The following is an 18,897-nucleotide window of genomic DNA, read 5'->3' on the forward strand; positions in this document are numbered from 1 at the left end:
GTCTCAACAGGACACTCAATTATTCATAACGTTGGGGAGGGCGAGGAGTTTCAAGGCCAAACAGCTCAGACACGTCAAGGTGTATACCAGATACTTGAGCAACACTCCACCATGTACAGGTACGCTGACAGGACTGCATGAAGCGATGCTTCGACACGTCAGATCTGTAGCTGTGTGTCGGTCAAAGGTCAGGGGGTGGGACCTTGTCGCTAACATTATAGCATCAGCTTCCTGCCCATAGGGCCGCACCTGTCCAGGACCACCTCAGCATTTACTGCGTATACTTGAGTACATAATGATTTCAGTCCCCCAAGCAGGAATTGCGTCTTTTCAGTGGAATTCCACTAATAACTCAGGGTCAGAGTTCAGAACTAGCTGGTCAAGGGTTTCATGAAGACCTGAATCCTGACCCCCACGGCCCCAGAACCCTCTAGCGGGTCAGGGGGTTCTTCCATCACCTCAGGTCCTGTGAGGTGTTCTGTTGAAGAACAGCTGATTCTCATTGGAACGGCGCTGCCAGTGGCATCATTCATCATCCTCAGCAGGGTCATCGGCCACCACCACCAGTGTCTGGACTCAAAGGGGGATAAACATATCACATGTCAATAATTACAAGTCATATGATGTAAGTGTTTATGTTAAAGCATTAAGACCAAAAGCAGTGAGGGGTTAATTAGATAAGAAATACAAACTGAGCAGGAAGCGGATTAAAAGAGGGTCAGAAATCCAATAAGAATAAAACAAGTCAAACCAGAAAAAGTGGAAAAATACAAAATACAAATATGTGTGTGGATAAAACCTGTGTGGATAATCCACCTGGACAGGATGAACAGCGAGTAATGAGAAGAAAACCAGGAATAAACAGACCACAGGTAAAAGGAGGAGAAATAAGACAGGTGGAACTGGGGGGAGGAGGCAATCAGATGGTGGAGAGAAAATGTTTGGGGGGGGGGCACAGAAATAGACGAAAAATAAATAACATACCTCACTTTAATTATAAAGGTTTTTAATTATTACAAACACAACACATATCTATCTATCTATCTATCTATCTATCTATCTATCTATCTATCTATCTATCTATCTATCTATCTATCTATCTATCTATCTATATATATATATATATATATATATATATATATATATATATATATATATATATATATATATATACACACACATATATATGTGTGTGTGTGTGTGTACACAAATAGATATTTGTATAATTACCTTTGTATAACACATATATATATATATATATATATATATATATATATATATATATATATACACCAATAGATATTTGTATAATTAACTTTGTATAACATAATGTTTGTGTTTGTTTCTTTCTACCACTCAGTTTTAATGTTTGACTGCTTTAGTTGATGAAGCTGTTTTATATTTAATCCGTTTTTTGATGTCACGTTGGAATCTTGAACTGGTTGTAAGTCGATGTTTAAAACAACAGTTACCAGAGTCTTGTGGTTTTTTGGTCGACGCCCGTGTTTTACTTCAGGCGTACGATCGTCTGCAGACGGGCTGCAGCTCTGAACACGTCTCACCACGTTAATAAAATATGGAGGCTGCGTGTTTTTACCAGGAATTAGTTAACTCAGATTCTCTGAGATTAACAAGTGGATTTCAGCCTACTGTAGGTTTCCTGTGTTATTGTAGGTTATTTACTGTAGGGTTATTTACTGTAGAGTTATTTGTTTTAGGGTTATTTACTGTAGGGTTATTTATTGTAGGTTATTTACTGTAGGTTTATTTATTCTAGGGTTATTTACTGTAGGTTTATTTATTGTAGGTTATTTACTGTAGGTTTATTTATTCTAGGATTATTTACTGTAGGTTTATAAATTGCAGGTTATTTACTGTAGGTTTATTTATTGTAGGTTATTTACTGTAGGCTTATTTATTGTAGGTTATTTACTGTAGGTTTATTTATTCTAGGATTATTTACTGTAGGTTTATAAATTGCAGGTTATTTACTGTAGGTTTGTTTATTCTAGGGTTATTTACTGTAGGTTTGTTTATTCTAGGGTTATTTACTGTAGGTTTATTTATTGTAGGTTATTTACTGTAGGTTTATTTATTCTAGGGTTATTTACTGTAGTTTTATTTATTGTTGGTTATTTACTGTAGGCTTATTTATTGTAGGTTATTTACTGTAGGTTTATTTATTGCAGGTTATTTACTGTAGGTTTATTTATTGTAGGTTATTTACTGTAGGTTTGTTTATTCTAGGGTTATTTACTGTAGGTTTATTTATTGTAGGTTATTTACTGTAGGGTTATTTATTGTAGGGTTATTTACTGTAGGTTTATTTATTGTAGGTTATTTACTGTAGGGTTATTTATTGTAGGGTTATTTACTGTAGGTTTATTTATTGCAGGTTATTTACTGTAGGTTTATTTATTGCAGGTTATTTACTGTAGGTTTATTTATTGTAGGTTATTTACTGTAGGTTTGTTTATTCTAGGGTTATTTACTGTAGGTTTAGTTATTGTAGGGTTATTTACAGTAGGTGTTTTTTTTAGATTATTTACTGTAGGTTTATTTATTGTAGGGTTATTTACTGTAGGTTTATTTATTTTAGATTATTTACTGTAGGTTTACTTATTTTAGGTTATTTACTGTAGGTTTATTTATTGTAGGGTGTAGGTGTGCAGTCAGAAGACACTGACTGGAACCCCCTCCCTTCATGTAATTTTGTACTTTATTTCATCGTGTCCAGAGGTATCAGTTCTGGTGCCTCTTGAATGAAGAACCTGGTTGAACATGTTCAACTCAAATTAAGAGTAAAACTGTTTTCTTTGTCCTACTTGACAAATTGGTTTTATATTTAGATTTCTGCAGGTTATACTGGGATATTTTTCCTTTTGCATCCACATCCCTCCATCAGGAACCAGAGAGCTGTTGTTGGCGTGAGCAGCCAGCTCTCCGGAGCTGCAGCTGATGTGTTTTGAGCGATCGGACTGAAGCGCTGCTCCATCTTCAGGCTGAATTATCTCCGTCTGACCCATGACTCGTCTGTCCCTCCCCAGCGCTCGCCGGCGCCGTGCTCAGTGGACTGCAAACATCTCGCTGGAGCGGCCACATGCTTCCACGGAGCGCCGCGTCCCGGACAGACATCCACACCAGATGCCGTGAGCGCCCTGGGCTCCGAGGCGTCGCTGCGAGGGGGGAAGCCAGAGCGGGGAAATAAGCACCTGTCATGTGCCAACTGAAGTGTTAAGTGCACAAATTGTGGAGGCGAGGCTGACGTTTCCGCAGGGGGGGGACAGCTCTGGGTCTGGGTGCCATGTCAGGCCCTGGCATATCACGGGGAGGTCCACCTCCCCATCCAGGCCGCCCTCGGCCCCGCCGCACGCCAACGGGCACAATGGCAACTGTTATTTACTGGATGTCTGCCTCATTTCCTAATATTCATCCTGGCTGGCCATCACAGGGCCACAGGGGCTGAGTACCCCCCCCCCGTGTCATCGCTGAGGGGCGGCAGTGAGGAAATAATCTCTGGCAAGCATTTAGATCATTTATTCAGAGCGCTGGGGTGTCAGCCACAAACTAAATTGCCCTGATCTGTGTCCCCGGGCCCACTCTGCGCCTCTCGCTTCAGGTTGGGCTTGAATGCGAGCCGTGGAAGGTGCGTGGAGCGGGTGTCAGCGGGCCTCTCCACAAATAACACTAATGCCACATGAAGGTCTTTCTGTGGACAGTGTGAAAGTGAAAAATGTCGGATAAATTGAGCGTGCCAGGGGGGCTTTACGGCTGTGAAGCGCCGCGGCCGGTCGCACACATTGTTATGACTGTGGCCGCTTAGGGTCATGGGAGCTGACAGGCGGCCGCTGGTGGCCATGGAGACCAGGCTCATGTGGGTTTAACAGCATCCAGAACGCCGTAACATCAGTGACCCGAGCTGCTGACCCAACGCCTATGTTTTAATCAACGTGTTCTCGTAGACGACGAGCTAATCCGAGGAAAAGCTAGGTGGGACTGGGTGGGCGTGGCCATCCGCAGTAGCACACAGGTGTAAAAGGCAGCTAATTGTTTTGGGTTCCTGTTTCCCTGATGCTGAGAAAGTGTCGTCGGAGTCGGGGTGAAGTCTTGTCTGTGTCTCTGCTGCCTCCTACTGGATGAACTCCTCCTGGGCTCGGCGTTGAGCAGTCCTTCTGCTTCACGCAAGACACCTGTGATGAGTTTCATGCAGTGGAGACACCATCAGTACCTGGTACTGGACCACACTAGACCAGGAGTGTACTTCACCTTCACCAGGATGGCTTGTTGGCGCCATCTAAGGGCAGACTTGGTGAAATGTTGGCAGTCATAAAAATGATATTAAACTGTTACAGAGCTCAAAGCTAAAAACTAAACCATACAACTGTAACCTGGGTTCTAACCCAGCTGGGTTCTGTGTGAAATGCAGGGTGTGAAGTGAACCTGTTGGATCGTCTCCAGAGTCTTGAGGGCACCTGACCACAGGTTAGTACGACATGGATCTGAATCACCATGGATCTTCACATGGTGACGGAGGTCTCTGGCAGACCGGTTGCCTGAAGGTGGTTGACTGACTGACTTGACTTGAAGCTTCTGGGATGTTTGCTGGTGGACTAAACAGAACCGGGGTGTGTCCATGGGGGCAGGGGCACCAAGCTGAGGACACCAACCTGTCATGTGACGCGTGGGTTTGTGTGTCAAAGGAGCACCACTGCTGCATTCCAATGAGTTTATTTAGTAAAAGTCATCAACAGCAAAAACAGTTCACAGGAAATTACAAACCTTGAAAATGCGAAGCATGTTCCAAATACAAGCTAATAAAGAAGACACGGAATTAAAAAAGCCAGTCTTTCTGTATACAATGATTATCTATTGTTGTAAATAAATAGTTCTATGTGTCACGACACAAAGAGTGGAAGCTTTAGGTCAGACGGCGCCATCTGGTGGCGTCTCCAGTCAGCTGACAAACACAGACTGGACAAAAGGTCGTCATGGTGGTGAAACCTGGTACGTCCATCACACAACAGGTGTGACATGAAAGTAAAGAGTCACTGACGTCATGGAGACATAATGTGAAGAACAGTAGAACATGCTATGAGCCGGTACCGAGTCCACAGACACACAACAGAACCGACACACCCGTCTCCACGCAACAAGCAGTCCATCAGTGGTGCTATAGTCTACCACAAAAGCACACACGTACCCCAATCACCATGGCAACCCATAGTACAACTAGTGATACCACCAGTAGTACCACCAGTATTACCACCACTAGTACCACCAGTAGTACCACCATTAGTACCAGCAGTAGTACCACCACTAGTACCAGCAGTAGTATCACCAGTATTACCACCACTAGTACCACCAGTAGTACCACCACCAGTACCACCACTACTACCGCCAGTAGTACCAGCAGTAGTACCACCACTAGTACCAGTAGTAGTACCATTAGTAGTACCACCACTAGTACCATCAGCAGTACCACTACTAGTACCGCCAATAGTACCACCACTAGTACCAGCAGTAGTACTACCAGTAGTACCACCACTAGAACCACCAGTAGTACCACCACTACTACCGCCAGTAGTACCACCACTAGTACCACCAGTAGTACCGCCAATAGTATCACCACTAGTACCACCAGTAGTACCACCACTACTAACGCCAGTAGTACCAGCAGTAGTACCACTACAAGTACCACCAGCAGTACCACAAGCAGTACCACCAGCAGTACCAGCGGTGCCAACGATACCACCAGTGATACCACAAAAGTACCAGCGGTACCAGCAGCGACATCACCAGTGATACCACCGGCGATACCACCGGCGATACCACGTACCAGTGATAACACCAGCAGTACCAGCGATACCACCAGTACTGGCCATACTGTTACAGACGTAGGTCCTCCAGTCGTCTCCTGCTGGAGGACGGAGGAGACAGGATGAGGAGTCATTCAAGCTACAGCTAAATAGACCAGTACACCATAATACCAACCCACACCAGAGATGGCAGAGTATATACTGTATATATGTGTGTGTGTGTGTGTGCGTGCGTGTGTGTTATACTTTATATATACTGTATATATGTGTGTGTTTTATACTGTATATTAATGTGTATACATATTTGGAGCTCAAATGTGTGTACAGTGAGGACCCACAGGAGATCATGTATGATATGTACATATGATGAGGACTGAGAAGAACACATCTTTCATTCAGGCTAAACATGACGAGCTGGACATCACAGTTTGACATCACAGAATGACATCACGGCGTGACACCACGATGTGATGTCACAGTGTGACATCACTGACATCACTGTGCCACATTTAGTTTAGAGAGGTTAGGATTGTTTTCCACAAACTGCTGTGAGACCGATCGTAGGTTTTGCCACGAGTTGAGTCGCTAAGCCGTCCATCAATGGTCTTGAGCTCCTGCAGGACACACACGTTACATACGTGTAATGTGTGTGTCCAACATATATTACATGTATTGATGAACGTTACGGTATGTATGAACCGTGACGCTCATACACACCAGCTGTCTTTAATGAACCAGAGGTTGGGTCCTCTTAGTGACAGACGAAATACACGAGGCAGAACCTGGAGGAGCTGCTGGCGCCACGTTGGTCCTCTGTGGTGTTCAGGTTTTCAGTTGATAATTAGCTGGTTAGCATAGCATCGGAGAGGTGAACTACGAGACAGAGGTCAGGGGTCATGAGTAAGACGACTCCCTGTTAACCCAGACATTTGTGTTGTCATGAGAAGGGATATCTAGAACATTCAGACTGTTTCCACTCAGAGGAAGTCCAGCTTCAGTTAGCTTCAGATAGCCTCAGTAGGCTTCAGCTTCAGTCAGCTTCAGCTTCAAATAGCTTCAGCTTCAGTCAGCTTCAGCTTCAAATAGCTTCAGCTTCAGTTAGCTGTAGCTTCAGTTAGCTGCAGCTTCAGTTAGCTTCAATTAGCTTCAGCTTAAGTTAGCTTCAGCTTCAGTTAGCTTCAGCTTCAGATAGCTTCAGTTTCAGTTGGCTTCAGCTAGCTTCAGTTAGCTTCAGCTTCAGATAGCTTCAGCTTCAGTTAGCTTCAGCTTCAGTTAGCTTCAGCTTCAGATAGCTTCAGCTTCAGTTGGCTTCAGATAGCTTCAGCTTCAGTCAGCTTCAGCTTCAAATAGCTTCAGCTTCAGTTAGCTGTAGCTTCAGTTAGCTGCAGCTTCAGTTAGCTTCAGCTGGGTTCAGCTTCAGCTTTAGTTAGCTTCAGCTCCAGTTAGCTGTAGCTTCAGTTAGCTTCAATTAGCTTCAGCTTAAGTTAGCTTCAGCTTCAGTTAGCTTCAGTTTCAGTTGGCTTCAGCTAGCTTCAGTTAGCTTCAGCTTCAGTTAGCTTCAGCTTCAGTTAGCTTCAGCTTCAGTTAGCTTCAGCTTCAGATAGCTTTAGCTTCAGTTAGCTTCAGCTTCAGTTAGCTTCAGCTGGGTTCAGCTTCAGTTAGCTGTAGCTTCAGTTAGCTACAGCTTCAGTTAGCTTCAGCTGGGTTCAGCTTCAGTTAGCTTCAGCTTTAGTTAGCTTCAGCTCCAGTTACCTGTAGCTTCAGTTAGCTTCAATTAGCTTCAGCTTCAGTTAGCTTTAGCTTCAGTTAGCTTCAGCTGGGTTCAGCTTCAGTTAGCTTCAGCTTCAGTTAGCTTCAGCTTCAGTTAGCTTTAGCTTCAGATAGCTTCAGCTTCAGTTGGCTTCAGCTAGCTTCAGCTTCAGATAGCTTCAGATAGCTTCAGTTAGCGTCAGCTTCAGTTAGCTTAAGCTGGGTTCAGCTTCAGTTAGCTTCAACTGGGTTCAGCTTCAGTTAGCTTCAGCTTCAGTTAGCTTCAGCTTCAGCCAGCTTCCGTTTCAGTTATCTATCTGAAGCGTCTATGGAATATCTACACAGCCGGTCAGACGGTTGGAGCCGTGACAGCCCTGCAGCTCGGGTTAAAAGAGAGCCACTCTCGTCCCACTGACCAGTTAACCTGCTTGTTTGGGGCTTTTAGCAGCTAAAGCTAATCATCGTTAACGTTTAGTTGACAGTAAACTTAAACATTCACTGGATTAAAGTCTGTAAAAGTTTGAATCTTGAGGGAATTGAGCAGAAGGCGTGGCTTCAGCGGCGCTCAGTGTAGGTGGCGTTTGGTTTGATGCCCAGGCGTGGCGTCGCACCAGCGTGACCTCATGCGACGTCCTCTTGAACCCAGCAGACACATGGAGGGATTGATGGCGGCCAGCAGGAGGCGCTGCTCACAGATCAGCTTAATGTTCTTCTATGAGCAGCTGGTTCTGAGGACGACATCACAAACACCTTCGTCTTCATCAGCATGTCCCTCACTGCTAAAAGTCCTCGTCAAACGTAGATGGAACAAATTCATGGATACAGGATGGATGGATGGATGGATGGATGGATGAAGCCCACCTTACTGTCAGTGTTCTGGATGTTGTTGTCTGGGTCCCCCCCCTCAGAGCCCCCCCTCTGGTCGTTGTTATTCCCCTCCTTCTCCAGGTCCTCCTCTCCAGATGACATCCTGGACAGTTTGGACGACTTCTGCACAGAGACACACCATATCTAATAGCATCTGATAGCATTTGATATCAGTGACTTAAGACTCACTAAAGCAATGTGTTTACATGTTTTCTTTGTGTTTACATGACGATTACATCATGTTTACGTCATGTTTACATCATGTTTACTTCCTGTTCCTGATGTTTGTGTTCTTTGATGAGACAAAAATGAGATGAAATGGTTAAAGATCCACGACTCGTTCATCAGCTGCACCGCTGCTTTAACCGGTCCCTTTAACTGCACACTAACCCTATGGTAACACACACACACACACACACACACACACACGCTGCATGCACCACATGTGCTGTGTGTGTGTGTGTGTGTGTGTGACAGCCCAGTTTCTAGGCAACAGCGGTTGCTAAGTCAGGAGCAGGATGCTGGTGATGCTTCAACCTGCTTCCATTTCGAGTAGCAGAGACCCTGCACACACACACACACACACACACACACACACACACACCACACACACACACACACACACACACACACACACACACTTGACATCTGCTGGACATCTGACAGTAGTTCTGTCACCGTCACCCTGAGGTGGAGGTGCCCTTTCCCTTCAGCTAACGCTAGCAGTGCTAACCAGCAACCGCTAACCGCTAACCCATACTGATCGGCGCTGCATTGATCAGTCCCGATCACATTGATCCTGTTTTGTCCTCAGTACCTTGGAAGCCGCCGTCTTTTTCCGTTTGGGCCCCATCTTGTCTTCCTTCAGCTTCCCCTTGTCATCTTCCTCCTCCACGGAGTCGCCCTCCTCTCCCTCGCTGCTGCCGTCAGCCGTCGGCCCCCCCTCCTCAGTTTCTGATGAGCTCTGCTGGTGGATGTCCTGAGCAGAACACACGAGCGTAATCAGAACCCTGGACCAAAACCCTGGCCCAGGACCTCGGACCAAAGCCCTGGCTCAGAACCCTGGACCAGGACCCTGGAGCAGAACCCTGACCCAGCTCACTCCAGCTCTGCTGACCCACCTGGTATCCCGTGAACTTGACTCCAGGGTTGTTCTCGATCTCCCAGAGGCCCTCGTTGAAACCCTTCCTCTTGTTGGACTTGCCAAACTTGTCTTTGAACTCCTTGTAGGGTAGAAGATCCTTAGAGCCCAGGAACGCCCTGAAGAAGAGGAGCAGCGTTTAGAACCCGTCTATTGTGGGGGCTTCATCACCCACAATGCCCCAGTGAGACTGAACCCCAAGAAAACCCACAATGACCCCCAGAGCTCAGCTACTGAACTGGTGACCCTGTAGTTCCATGTGGATGAAGCTGCTTTTACGTAGACCCCCCTCCTGTCTGGTTCCTGTCTGGTTCAGCCTCACCAGCAGGAGACGCTGTGGGGATGAGAGACAACTGACAAACTGACACCTGCTGGTCTGTAGACGCAGGTCGGCGACGTTCAGTAGCCAGACAAGACTCACATCCCATAACATTTAAACGTTAATCAATATTTCAGCTCTTTTCCAACACGGCTAAAAGTAAATATGGTTGTCCACCTTCTAATCCTCCACCTTCTAGACCTCCACCTTCTAATCCTCCGCCTTCTAGACCTCCACCTTCTAGACCTCCACCTTCTAATCCTCCGCCTTCTAGACCTCCACCTTCTAGACCTATGCCTTCTAGACCTCCACCTTCTAATCCTCCGCCTTCTAGACCTCCTCCTTCTAGACCTATGCCTTCTAGACCTCCACCTTCTAATCCTCCACCTTCTAGAACTCCACCTTCTAGACCTATGCCTTCTAGACCTCCACCTTCTAATCCTCCACCTTCTAGACCTCCACCTTCTAGACCTATGCCTTCTAGACCTCCACCTACTAATCCTCCGCCTTCTAGACCTCCTCCTTCTAGACCTATGCCTTCTAGACCTCCACCTTCTAGACCTCCTCCTTCTAGACCTCCACCTCTAGACCTCGACCTTCTAGACCTCTACTTCTGGACCTCCACTTATAGACCTCCACCTCTAGACCTCATCCTTCTACACCTCCTCCTTCTAGACCTACACCTTCTAGACCTCCACCGAGGGCTGCATCATGTAAAGACCACTGGGCAGACAGCCAATCATAGTTCAGGAAAAATCCAGAAAAAGGGTTCCTACGTTTCGTGGGTCCCAAAGAAGAAGATGGGGTACTTGTTGGCCGGAGGTTTGACCGCCCCCTCTGGAAGCTCGTCGATCTGCAAGCAGAGAAAAACCGTCACTGTGGGGGGGTTGTTCCACTGGTCACAGGTGGGGGGGCTGATGCAGACCCCCGTTGTGGAGCAGCAGAGGCGCTGCAGGTGCCCCCCCCCCCGGTCCGGGGCAACGTGGAAATAACCACATAGTAACACGTGTACGGTGTGACGCCATCTGATTGGTTGCTGTGGAACCTGATTCGGTGTAAATGAGCGGGTGTAACCCGGGTTACCTTAGGTCAGCTCGCGCGCGCCTCCGTTAAATGAATGAATGAATGAATGAATGAATGAATGAATGAATGAATGAATGAATGAATGAATGAATGAATGTTTAATTAATGAGCGTGATTCTATCACGCGCGTTCCGTTTCCGTTGTTTTCACTCAACATGGCTGAAAACGGAACCCCCCCCACGCACCCCCCACCGGCGAACACTCACCCTGGCCGGCCAGTGCGGGTATCCCTTCATCTTGGCGAACACCAGGTCTCCTGCGGTGAACTCCCGCGGCCGTGGGCGCGCCATGGCGCCGCGGGGAAAGGGGCGTGAGATGCGGGGGTGTCGTGTGCGCTCCTCCCGGGCCTAACGCGGCACTCAGCGGTCCGCCATCCGCGGTTTGCGTCAACACCGCGGTTTGCACCGAAATGAATAATGAACCTGCTCAGAAACCTGACGCGCACCTCCACGCGTGAACGGCCACGCGTGAACGCGACCGGGAGCGGCTTCAGACCGGAGGAGACACCGGCGGGGAACAGGAGCGAAGCCGCGGACACGAATTAACACCTCATCCTCACTGGAGACCCCCGCCCACCCCCATCCCTCCTCCAGATTGCACACAATGCCCCCCTCCCTCAAAAAAAAAACAAAAAAAAACGGTCACCGAGTAAACACGGAGTGGTTTGTTTGTTTGTTTGTTTGTTTGTTTGTTTGTTTGTTTGTTTGTTGTGATATAAATGTGACTTTGTAACTAAACACACATGGAGGGTTGTGTTCACTGTCATGCTGCGTCCCCTAACCCCTAACCCCTAACCCTAACCCTAAACCCTAACCCTAACCCAATTCAAAGGTCTTCCTTGTAATAATCAAACAACAACAACAACGCCTGAGAACAATCCAAAGATATGGCCCAGGTGATGGTGTTGGAGGAGGAGACATGGAATCCACATTTCTCAGCTTTGACAAACTTATTTTCCGATAGACTTGGTAACACTTCCCTTTCATGGCTCACCAAAGATTCATAATGTTGCAAATGTGTGTTTACAGCAGTTTTGCACTCACCCCCCCTTTTTTAAAAGAAAGTGATAGGCTGTGCAATATTTCCAAATTTCGTTTGTTACGGTAAAAACCTGACATGTGAAATGATGACTAAAGCATCCAAAGCTGTTTAAATCAATCTACTGGACTTTAAGAAAGTTTCTCAAAGAGAGGCCAAGAGGCTTCTTCAGTTCTAGTGGTGGTTGATCTTGTCCCAGCTTACTAAATAATCATTCCCAGTGACATGAGGGTGGTTGGGGTTGGGGTGTGGACAATGATTGTGTTTTTGAAATGTCGAGGTGTGGCCAGTGATTATGCTTTAAGGTACACATCATTGGTTTTTACTGAAAAACAACCTCTCTCCTAACTGTCTCTACCTTAACCACCTATTCAAACTGTCTGTACCTCTCTCCACATTGTGTCTACCTCCATCCAAACTATCTCTACCTCAATCCAAACTATCTCTATCTCTATCCAAACTATTTCTACCTGTCCAAACTGTCTCTACCTCTTTCCGAACTATCTCTACCTCTACCTCTCTCCAAACTATCTCTAACTCGATCTAAACTATCTCTACCACTACCTCTATCCAAACTATATCTACCTCTCTCCAAACTATCTCTACCTCCATCCAAACTATCTCTACATCTGTCCAGACTATCTCTACCTCTCCCCACACTATCTCTACCGCTATCCGAACTATCTCTAATTCAATCCAAACTATCTCTATCTCTATCCAAAGTATTTCCACCTGTCCAAACTATCTCTACCTTTATCCAAACTATCTCTACCTCTCTCAAAACTATCTCTACCTCTCTCCAAACTATCTGTACCTCTATCCAAACTATCTCTATCTCTATCCAAACTATTTCTACCTGTACAAACTGTCTCTACCTCTTTCCAAATTATCTCTACCTCTACCTCTATCCAAACTATCTCTACCTCTCTCCAAACTATCTCTACCTCTCTCCAAACTATCTCTAACTCTATCTAAACTATCTCTACCTCTACCTCTATCCAAACTATCTCTAATTCAATCCAAACTATCTCTACCTCTATCCAAACTGTCTCTATCTCTATTCAAAGTATTTCCACCTGTCCAAACTATCTCTACCTCTTTCCAAACTATGTCTACCTCTACCTCTATCCAAACTATCTCTACCTCTCTCCAAACTATCTCTAACTCTATCCAAGGTATCTCTACCTCCGTCCAAAATGTCTCTACTTCTCTCCAAACTATCTCTACACCTATCCAAACTGTTTCCAGACTGCCTCCTATCTCTCACTGACCACATGTCTTCATCAAACAACCACATTCTGAATTTATTTCGCTGTCAAAAGTCACAACAAAATACAAACCACTTCCTCAATATCAGCTGCGAGGCTTCGGAGATCATCACTTTCAGGTCCTCCCCAAAATGAAGCATGCCTGGATACACGCATCGAGTACATGCCCTCTCCCCTACTCTGCACGTGCTTCAAAGCCTTGATTCGGAACATCACATCACTATATTTCACCTTTTTTGTTAAGTACATAAATTCACATGTGTTCATTCAGAGTTCTGATGCCTTCAGTGAGAATCTATAATACTGTATAAATATTCATGAAAATAAAGAACAAGCTTAAGAACAAGCTGAATGAAAAGGTGTGTCCAAACCTTCGGCCAATACTGTAAATAGATACATAGAAAATGAGAGAAAGACAATAGATTGATAGATATAATTAGATTTTAACAGAATATCTTAAAAGTATCTTAAATCTATTATTGGTTTAAGATACTTTTAAGTAATTATTGGTTTTTGTGTTATCTGACACTATTGCTTTGGGTTTTTTGTATGATTGAATAAATCTAATATTACAGAGGAATAAATTAAATCTTAAATAAATTCCAAATTAATAAATAAAATATAAATTAAATAAATCTAACATTACAGAGGAATAAAGCTAATGAGCCGTACAAAGAAGTTATGGCAAACAGTAGTTGAAGCTAGACTAAGGGTTAGGGTTAGGTAGATCTGGAGAAAGCTGATGACAGGGTGTCCAGAGAGGAACTGTGGTATTGTATGAGGAAGTCTGGAGTGGTAGAGAAGTATGTTAGAGCGGTGCAGGACATGTATGAGGACTGTAAGACAGTGGTGAGGTGTGTGTAGGTGTGACAGAGGAGTTCAAGGTGGAGGTGGGACTGCATCAGGGATCAGCTCTGAGCCCCTTCTTGTTGCTATGGTGATGGACAGGCTGACAGACGAGGTTAGACAGGAATCTCCATGGACTATGATGTTTGCAGATGACATTGTGATCTGTAGTGAGAGCAGGGAACAGGTGGAGGAGAAGCTAGAGAGGTGGAAGTTTGTCCTGGAAAGGAGAGGAATGAAGGGACCCAAGTGGAAGAGAGAGGTTACAGGGAGAAGAGATCAAGAAGGTGGAGGATTTTAAGTACTTAGGGTCAACAGTCCAGAGCAATGGAGAGTGTGGAAAAGAGGTGAAGAAGCGTGTCCAGGCAGGATGGAACGGGTGGAGGAAAGTGTCAGGTGTGATGTGTGATAGAAGAGTTTCAGCTAAAATGAAAGGAAAGGCGTACAAAACTGGTGAGACCAGCGATGTTGTTTGGTCTAGAGACAGTGTCACTGAGGAAAAGACAGGAGACAGAGCTGGAGGTAGCAGAGATGAAGATGCTGAGGTTCTCTCTGGGAGTGACCAGGATGGATAGGATCAGGAATGAGTACATCAGAGGGACAGCACATGTTAGAGGTTTTGGAGATAAAGTCAGAGAGGCCAGACTGAGATGGTTTGGACATGTCCAGAGGAGAGATAGTGAATATATTGGTAGAAGGATGCTGAGTTCTGAACTGCCAGGCAGGAGGCCTAGAGGAAGACCAAAGAGGAGGTTTATGGATGTAGTGAAATAGGACATGAAGGTGGTTGGTGTGAGAGAAGAGGATGAGAGGACAGGGTTAGATGGAGGCAATTGATTGGCTGTGGCGACCCCTGAAGGGAAAAGCCGAAAGGCAAAGAAGAAGAATGAATCCATTTTTACATTTAATAAAGAAATATGTCAACGACATTAAACATTAAATAGAATGAATTTGATGATTCCTTTCCCGTGTGGGAGGGGGTCAGAGGTTGTCCCGGTGGAGCTCCGTGAGGCTGTGGATTTTAATGCTGTACCTCCACCTGCTTACCACCAGGGGGCGGAAGTCGTCGGTCAGACCGTAGAAGAAGAAACTGCTGAGCCCAGAGGGAAACGGTTCGGGTTCGTTTGACCTCCGCACGCAGGTAAATAACGACCCACGGACCAAACACGTGACACGCGCGTGGATTACGTCAATGGAACCGCGTGCGCCGTGTCGGTCCACGCTGGTGTTCGGCTAAAGGGACGCGTTCCGCCGCGGTGGGTAGCATTAGCATGCTAACGAGCACCTCGACGGTACGGAAGTGCCGTCTTTGCTCAGCGCTCGCGCGAGCAGACACGCGCGTGGAGCAGAAACACGCGCACCACACGGACTGGACTGGAGGTACCGGAAGTAACGGTGTCCTCCAGTAGGAACCAATGATGTAGGAACCAATGTTGTCCTCCTGTAGGAACCAATGATGTAGGAACCAATGTTGTCCTCCAGTAGGAACCAATGATGTAGGAACCAATGTTGTCCTCCTGTAGGAACTAAATGATGTAGGAACCAATGTTGTCCTCCTGTAGGAACTAAATGATGTAGGAACCAATGTTGTCCTCCTGTAGGAACTAAATGATGTAGGAACCAATGTTGTCCTCCTGTAGGAACTAAATGATGTAGGAACCAATGTTGTCCTCCGGTAGGAACTAAATGATGTAGGAACCATGTTGTCCTCTGGTAGGAACCAATGATGTAGGAACCAATGTTGTCCTCCTGTAGGAACTAAATGATGTAGGAACCAATGTTGTCCTCCTGTAGGAACTAAATGATGTAGGAACCAATGTTGTCCTCCTGTAGGAACTAAATGATGTAGGAACCAATGTTGTCCTCCTGTAGGAACCAATGATGTAGGAACCAATGTTGTCCTCCGGTAGGAACCAATGATGTAGGAACCAATGTTGTCCTCCTGTAGGAACCAATGATGTAGGAACCAATGTTGTCCTCCTGTAGGAACCAATGATGTAGGAACCAATGTTGTCCTCCTGTAGGAACTAAATGATGTAGGAACCTATGTTGTCCTCCTGTAGGAACTAAATGATGTAGGAACCAATGTTGTCCTCCTCTAGGAACTAAATGATGTAGGAACCAATGTTGTCCTCCTGTAGGAACTAAATGATGTAGGAACCAATGTTGTCCTCCAGTAGGAACCAATGATGTAGGAACCAATGTTGTCCTCCTGTAGGAACTAAATGATGTAGGAACCAATGTTGTCCTCCTGTAGGAACTAAATGATGTAGGAACCAATGTTGTCCTCCTGTAGGAACTAAATGATGTAGGAACCAATGTTGTCCTCCAGTAGGAACCAATGATGTAGGAACCAATGATGTAGGAACCAATGTTGTCCCCCTGTAGGAACCAATGATGTAGGAACCAATGTTGTCCTCCTGTAGGAACTAAAGGATGTAGGAACCAATGTTGTCCTCCTGTAGGAACTAAATGACGTAGGAACCGATGTTGTCCTCCTGTAGGAACTAAATGATGTAGGAACCAATGTTGTCCTCCTGTAGGAACTAAATGATGTAGGAACCAATGTTGTCCTGTAGGAACTAAAGGATGTAGGAACCAATGTTGTAAAAGTCCTAAAACTACCAACCAATTTATGATTACAATAAACGTTATTAACCAGTTCAGGAACGTCAGTTCATGGGTGGAACCTAAAACCGGAGGTAGAGATGGAGATGTTAGAGGTAGAGATGGAGATGTTAGAGGTAGAGATGGAGATGTTAGAGGTAGAGATGGAGATGTTAGAGGTAGAGATGGAGATGTTAGAGGTAGAGATGGAGATGTTAGAGGTAGAGATGGAGATGTTAGAGGTAGAGATGAAGATGTTAGAGGTAGAGATGGAGATGTTAGAGGTAGAGATGGTGAAGTTACATTAAGGAACTACAGGATTTAATTTATTCTGTGCTGTTTTCCTGTTCTTCATCCTTCAGGTGTTTCTGGTGGGGCTCCTCGTCGCCGTCCCTCCCCGTCTGGAAGATGTTTGAGCAGAAGAATGGAGACGACCACAGCGATGATGAGGACGAGCTGTCGGCCAGCGATGAGTCCGAGCCTGAAGAGCCGCCCAGCAGCACTGCGTTTGTCCCGGAGCTGGAGGATGAGGAGGAGGAGGAAGCTGAGGCGTGTGCGCCGGCGGCTGGAGGCGGAGCTCTGAGTGTGTTCAGCCTGAGAGGAGGGAGCTCCGCTTTCACCAACCGCAGCCACAGCATCTTCGACGGGCTGGACAGCGTCGCCCGGCCAGGCTCCTCCGGGCCGAAGCAGGGCGGGGCCGTAGGCGGGGTCTCAGACGGGGTGTTCGCCCGCCCTCTGCCGCCACGGCCCAGCAGGAAGACCAGCCAGGCTCCGCCCAGCTGCCCCACGCCAGCCAAGAAGAAGGGACCCCCCGACTACGTGGTGCACCCCGAGCGCTGGACTCACTACAGTCTGGAGGACGTGACCGAGACCAGCGACCGCGGCAACCGCATGGCGGCGCATCACTTCCTGTCCAGTCTGCGTCAGAGCAGGGAGCAGCAGGAGGAGCTGGGCGGGTCGTCAGGTGACGGCCAGCAGAGGGTGGTGTTCTCCAAACCCAGGAGGCTCCTGAAAGAACACCTGTCCCCCGTCAGGGACAAAGAGAAGGAGACACACCTGAGTCACCTGGAGGAGGAAGAGGAGGAGGAGGAGCTCAGTGAGGAGAAACGGAAAGCTGGAGGACGGAGGAAGGACCAGAGGGACCAGGAAGGAAACGTCGATGAGGAAACAGAAAAGCGACCTGAGGAGAGCAAACAGGAGCAGAAACGTGAGGAGGAGGAGACGGAGGAGGTGCAGCCCGGCTTCACCTCCTTCAGGAAGAGCAGGCTGAAAAACTACAGGAGGAGCTCAGGGCAGGAGGAGAACTGAGCTAACCGCTAACCGGAGGTGGAGGTCTGGATCCTGCTGGCACCGCCCCCTCTGACCAGTGAAGGGACGCACCTGAGGACACCCCAAACGCACCCGGAAGACCAGGAGACGACGTGTGTGTTAGCCTGAACGTCACGTCCAAGCAGCTAATGTTAGCATGTCTGTAGCTAGTGGCTAATGTTAGAATATCTGTAGCTAGCAGCTAACGTTAGCATGTCTGTAGCCAGCTGCTAACGTTAGCATAGTCTGTAGCCAGCAGCACGGTTTTTTTTTGTTCTAGTAGTCATAAATGCTTGCTATATTTGTTGCCATGGTAACGTGACCTGAGCTTTGGTTCTCACACGTGACTCAGGTGTGTTTTGTGTGTCATCAGGTGTGTGTGCGGTTCACGTGTTTGGTCTCGTCACGAGACATGAGGACATGAGTCACATCCTGTTCTTACCAGGTGCAGTCACATGACCACCAATTCAAGAAAGGAAATCATCCAAGAATTTCAAAATAAAGGTCGGCACAATCTTTAAAATGTGTCTAGAAATAGAACTTAAATGTGGAATAGTAACTTTAATGTTTCCATCGTAGGTGGTGTTAATGTGTGTCGCTCCGGTGTGTGTGTGTGTGTGTGTGTGTTATGTAAATATCACATGTGCATCTCTGTTGTGGTAAATTAAAGTTGTTTACAATGTAAACATCTTTTTTTTTGTTCTTAAATGAACAAACCTGATGTTTCTGGAGCGTCTCTTGTTCTTTATACAAAATAAATGCAGAGAATCCGTTTCAGTGGGTGTCCGTCCATCAGCACACACACACACACACACACACACACACGCACACACACACACACAAAACAGTCACCAC

At 46.3% G+C, this 18,897-nt stretch overlaps 2 protein-coding genes across 2 annotated transcripts; one reads left to right on the forward strand and one right to left on the reverse strand.

The window, feature by feature from the left end:
- Nucleotides 1–7,833: 7,833 nt before the first annotated feature.
- Nucleotides 7,834–11,303, reverse strand: hdgfl3 (HDGF like 3). The gene is made up of 6 exons (XM_068321418.1): nt 11,182–11,303; nt 10,669–10,745; nt 9,554–9,692; nt 9,250–9,411; nt 8,427–8,555; nt 7,834–8,293 (listed from the first exon to the last, which is right to left on the reverse strand). The coding sequence occupies exons 1-6, from the start codon at nt 11,263–11,265 to the stop codon at nt 8,267–8,269; spliced, it is 618 nt and encodes a 205-aa protein (XP_068177519.1). The 5' UTR covers nt 11,266–11,303; the 3' UTR covers nt 7,834–8,266.
- Nucleotides 11,304–15,186: 3,883 nt separating this feature from the next.
- On the forward strand, nt 15,187–18,815 carry tssc4 (tumor suppressing subtransferable candidate 4). The gene is made up of 2 exons (XM_068315191.1): nt 15,187–15,268; nt 17,097–18,815. Exon 2 carries the CDS (start codon nt 17,143–17,145, stop codon nt 18,040–18,042), a length of 900 nt encoding a protein of 299 aa, XP_068171292.1. The 5' UTR covers nt 15,187–15,268; nt 17,097–17,142; the 3' UTR covers nt 18,043–18,815.
- Nucleotides 18,816–18,897: the final 82 nt, after the last annotated feature.

This window comes from Antennarius striatus, chromosome 1, assembly GCF_040054535.1.
Source record: "Antennarius striatus isolate MH-2024 chromosome 1, ASM4005453v1, whole genome shotgun sequence".
In the NCBI taxonomy this organism is placed as follows: domain Eukaryota; kingdom Metazoa; phylum Chordata; class Actinopteri; order Lophiiformes; family Antennariidae; genus Antennarius; species Antennarius striatus.

Bases quoted from the DNA above. Each gene is read 5' to 3' on its own strand.
- hdgfl3 (XM_068321418.1), bottom strand. From the start codon at position 11,265: ATGGCGCGCCCACGGCCGCGGGAGTTCACCGCAGGAGACCTGGTGTTC. The intron at 10,746-11,181 runs GTGAGTGTTCGC...CTCTGCTTGCAG, and splicing joins ACCCGCACTGGCCGGCCAGG to ATCGACGAGCTTCCAGAGGG. The intron at 8,294-8,426 runs GTGGGCTTCATC...TGTCGTCCTCAG, and splicing joins TCCAGAACACTGACAGTAAG to AACCAGCTGCTCATAGAAGA.
- tssc4 (XM_068315191.1), top strand. From the start codon at position 17,143: ATGTTTGAGCAGAAGAATGGAGACGACCACAGCGATGATGAGGACGAG.